Genomic DNA, 4,842 nt, shown 5'->3' with positions numbered 1-4,842 from the left:
AGACAAATTTAAGGTTCAAGAAGGCAAAGACCTAAAAGAACGTTAATATTTACCAATTATGAGTTTGCGTAAATTTTAAATCTGATGATGGCGCTGTTGTCTCGCCGAAACGTAATGAAATAAACGATATTCAACATTTTTCTTCACACTTTGACTGACACCCAGGAGAGCTAAGATTACATTTGTTGCTTGATGTACAGGGTGGCCCAACGCTCATTTAACCGAAAAACGAACATGACTATGGACACCCTGTACCCAAATGCGTGCCAATTGACTTAATAAGTCTCCGGTAATAAGCTCAGAACATTTTTCCAGCCAACGTTGACACGTCCTACTAATCTATCTAATTGTCCTATCGCACATCTTTCCAAATGGAAAATTAGGTTGAAATTGATTTTCGTTTGTTTATGGCAGTCGTTTCTATGGAGCTTCATTTATTATTAACCGAAACGTTTATCCATAGACAGTGACCATTAACCGGGGAAATGGAGCGGACTGAGCGGCTGTCCCATTGCTGGGTGACAGTGACCAATCAGCGGGCCCGTCAACTGGTTGCCCGGGCAACTGCTTTGTTGTTATCTAGATAGCTGTCACTGGGCGTAGGAGGCGTCCGTCCATGGACACCTCGATAGTCCGATTCCATTGAAAATCGGCATCAGGCCGGCTTTGGACAGTTACCAGCTAGTGCCAAAAGAGCGAGTTGGGCGGGAGGATTTTTCCGAACTGAACACGAGCAAACAATGTCAAAAGACTGACTCAAAGGTTGCTTAGTTTAGTTAGAGCCGATTTCCGCCCACGTCTCCTGCCTCCATCCAATCCTACATGACCCTGCTGAAGGTGAAGAGCGTGCACAGTTCGAAAATGGAGAACGGCAAAGAGCTGAGCCAGATGTTCATCGAGGACGAAACCCTTCAACTGTCCGCAGGTGAATATTTCCAGCCAATCCGGTCAATGAAGCGAGCCAGTTTCGTCTCCGCAGGCTCCTCCCGCAGACCGAGCGACGAGAGCGTGAAGAGCCTCAATCTGCCGCTGGATCGGGACATGGTGAAAGTGGTGACGCCGCGTCCTTTCACCAGCGACATCGACAACGCCACCACCAAAAATCGCTCCAAGTCCCTGGTGAACATTTCCCGAAGGAACCGAAGCCCCTGTTTCGACCATGACGGCCTGGGGAACATCGAGGAGAGCCCCAAATATACGGCCTATCGACGGGGCTCCTGGCAGCAACAGAAAGCCGACCTGGTAAGTACAGTTTGTTGCTGGACCACTGTGTATACCAGCCCCCAATGAACTAGCGGCAATGTAAAAGGGGGCGGAGTTAAGCTTGACAGGCGCTGTCCATTCCTCGATTTTCCAATAAGGGGGCGGAGCTGTGAGTGCGATTGGGTGGTTCAAAATCTGGCCGGCGCTGTGATGCTGCAGCTGCTGCCAATCAGAGCGTTCAAAGTGCCAAAGTTACACTGTGACCCAACGTAAACGGGTTAATTGAGGGCGACCCCCACTGTTTACCTGGACAGATTCCGGAATAGCTCCGGTTTGAGTAATTGATGATGGCTGTCCATAAATAGACGCCATTAAGTAGTCATGAGGATTTCCAGGACACCATATGCTGAAGAGACACGTCGACTGACGTCAACCTAGCCATTATGTGCTACCTTATTTATGGAGAAACATTTTTTCGAGTCGCTTTCATTATTTATGAAGCCTTGGAAATGCATACGTGCAGTGTTTGGGCCGCAGGCAGGCTATGGACTTTTTACCACATACTTGGATATCAATTTTTCCACTCGAAGGGACAATGTTGGGTGTTTTTAGCCGAAATTGAACAACTTTGTCGCCATCAAGGACGCTTTTGGAGCCCAGCTGGACACCGACCAAACGATCACCTTGCCCGGCACGCCACTGCCCTCCCTGGTCCAGAACTGTGACGATGAGGTTCCGGAGGATCCGCCCCCAATGACGCCCCCCGCAGAAAGATCGCAGGTAAAGTTGACTTTTTCGCATTCCGAATGCCCGCCTGGATCGATTTGCAGAACCCAAATCCGGACAGTCTGTTCTTCCGGGATGGGCGGCGCAAAATCGACATGGTGCTGGTGTACGAAGAGGAGGAGTTGGGCGTGATGACGGAGGCGGAGGCCAAAAGGAGGGACAATCGCAAGATTTTCCAGGTAGGTTGGAAGGTTCTGATCGGTACGGGGGTGGTGCGATTGACTTTGTCTGGATCGTTCCAGGAGAACTTGGTGAAAGAGGGTCTGGAACTGGAGCTGGAACACAAGGAGCTCTCTTTTGATGGCAAAACGTGGTTTCTGAAGATTCACTTGCCGTGGAAGACCAAAACGCGATATGCGGCGCTGATGGGCATGAAGCTGCCAGTGAAGCGGTTTATCACCATTTCGGTGAAGGCTTGGGTAAGTGATCAAAAATCGGGGCTGAGTGCCATTTGAGGGAAATTTTCGGGGTTTTACGGCTCAAGTGTCTTCTGTGGATTGTGAACATTTCAAGTTGCTACTTGCTCCAGATTGGAAGCTATGATTTTTTTAAGTCAATGGCGTTTTTGGGTTATAAGGCCCATTTTAATGCCCACGTTTATCAAGGCGTGGACAATCAACGAGTAGGGCCATGTCAGTTAAATTTTCAGGAGTTTTCGGCTTGAGTGTCTTTAATAGGCTGTGAAAGTTTCAAGTTGCTACATCCGCTAAATTGACACTTGTGAATTTTTCAAATAGGGATTGTCTAAATGTCAATTTGTAGGCCAACTTTACCAAGTGGACAAAAATCAGGAATCGGGCCGATTTGCGTGAACTTTTTAGAGTTTTGAGGTTGAACTGTCTTCTATAGGCTGTGAAAGTTTCAAGTGTCAGCTTTCTCTGAATTTAAACTTGAAAATTTTTTAAACAAGGACTGTTTTTTGGGCGAAAACGCTAATTTTGCTCAACTTTTTCCAAGTCCAAACAATTTGGGATGTGGAAATTTGAGCGAAATTGTCATGATTTTCAGACTACAGTCCCCTCTGTAGAATGTGAAAATTTCAAGTTGTTTGTACCTCTGAGTTTAGAGTTGTGAGTTTTTCAAACGGGGAGTGCATTTTTGCGAAAATGTGGATTTTTGGGCCATGTTCACAACATCGGCAAAAATCAGTAGTTGGGCCGCTTTGAGTAAAATTCTTCTGGTTTTGAGACTGAACTGTCTTCTATAGATGTGGGAAGTTTCAAGTTGCTACTGCTTTTAGCTTAAAAGTCGTGAGTTTTTCAAACAAAGAGTACATTTGTGTGGAAACGTCAATTTTTCGGACAATTTTACCAAGTCGGTAAAAATCAGCAGTTGGGCTGATTTGATTGATATTTTCATGGGTTTGAGACTCATCTGTCTTCTATAGACTGTGACAGTTTCAAGTTTCTACTGCCCCTAGATTGGAAGTTGTGAATTTTTCAAACGAAGAGTACAAGTGTGTGAAARCGTCAATTTTTCGGACAACTTTAMCAAKGCGGTAAAAATCAGCAGTTTGGCCGATTTGATTGAAATTTTCATGGGTTTGAGACTCATATGTCTTCTATAGACTGTGAGAGTTTCAAGTTTCTACTGCCCCTAGATTGGAAGTTGTGAATTTTTCAAAATGAAATGTGAGTGAAATGAGTGCATCTGTGTGAAAACATCAGTTTTTAAGTCAACTTTACCAAGTCGATAAAAATCGAGTGCTGGGTCGATTGGATTGAAAACTTCAGAGGTTTGGGACTAATCGGTCTTCTATAGAGTACAAAGTTTCAAGTTGGTGCTTGCTCGGGATTGAAAGTTTTCAATTTTTGAAACGGAAAGTGCATTTGTGTGCGAATGTCAATTTTTACCACAAATTCTCCAAGTCGGCAAAAATGGGGGGTTGGGGAAATTTTTAGGGTTCGGAGACCGAACTCTCCTGCATTTATTATGGGAGTTTCCCGGTTTCTGTTCCTTCAAAATCACAAGTTGTGGATTGTTCAAACAGTGAGTGCATTTGCGTCGGAATGTCAATGTTCGCGACAATTTTATCAAGTCGACAAAAATCAGGAATCGGGCCGCTTTGAGTGAACTTTTTAGAGTTTTGAGGTTGAACTGTCTCCTATGGATTGTGAAAGTTTCAAGTTGCTACTTCCTCTCAATTGAAAGTTGTGAATTTTTAAAGCAGGGGGTGCTTCTGTATGGAAATGTCAATTTTTAAGGCAACTTCACTAAGTCGACATCAATCAGGGATCCAGGTGACTTAAGGCAAATTTTTCGAGTTTTGAGCTTCAGTAGTCGTCCATAAAGTGCGACAGTTTCAAGTAGCTACTTGCTTCAGTTTGGAAGTTATGCATTTTCCAAGCAAAGGCGCATTTGTGTGAACCCGCCCATTTTTAGGCCAACTTTGACTGAACCCACAAAATCAGGGCCTGGCGCGATTTAAGCATAGTTTTCAGCATTTTGAGAACCAGCTCTCTTCTATGGACTGTGAAAGTTTCAAGTTGCTGCGGGCTCCCGACTGGAAGTGCGATTTTTTCCAAAAAAAAGGGCGCTTGTGGTTGACAATGTTTACGCGGCCCTTAAAGTATCCAAACTGTTCCAGGACGATAAAAAGGACCAAACCAAGGGCCTCTCGACGTGGCAGACTTGGACGAAGCAATGGCGCGCCCTATGCGAATACAATCACGAACTAATACCCAAAGAGCCATCGTTTTACGATGCCACTGAGGGCCGAGACCGGGAGGAGCAGTAAGTTCGACCCTTAAAGCCCGTTTACACGCTCAAGCCATCTGAACGATTTGGCTTGCGCAAGCCAGATCTGTGCAGATGAACTGAACGATTTGGCTTGCGCAAGCCAGATCTGTGCAG

General features: G+C 45.4%; 1 protein-coding gene across 1 annotated transcript in view; it reads left to right on the top strand.

Moving 5' to 3' along the window:
* Positions 1-158: 158 nt before the first annotated feature.
* LOC109540094 (anoctamin-4) overlaps positions 159-4,842 on the top strand; it is a gene marked incomplete in the record, with an annotated part of 8,551 nt that continues 3,867 nt past the window's right edge. The window contains 6 exon segments of the mRNA XM_048665839.1: positions 159-925; positions 980-1,242; positions 1,816-1,983; positions 2,034-2,168; positions 2,232-2,408; positions 4,577-4,722. Of these exon segments, the coding sequence (XP_048521796.1) occupies positions 823-925; positions 980-1,242; positions 1,816-1,983; positions 2,034-2,168; positions 2,232-2,408; positions 4,577-4,722 (992 nt within the window).

The sequence above is a fragment of the Dendroctonus ponderosae genome, unplaced genomic scaffold (assembly GCF_020466585.1).
Source record: "Dendroctonus ponderosae isolate FM_Combo_2020 unplaced genomic scaffold, Dpon_F_20191213v2 Dpon_F_20191213_4, whole genome shotgun sequence".
In the NCBI taxonomy this organism is placed as follows: domain Eukaryota; kingdom Metazoa; phylum Arthropoda; class Insecta; order Coleoptera; family Curculionidae; genus Dendroctonus; species Dendroctonus ponderosae.
This window is presented reverse-complemented; position numbering and strand designations above follow the sequence as displayed.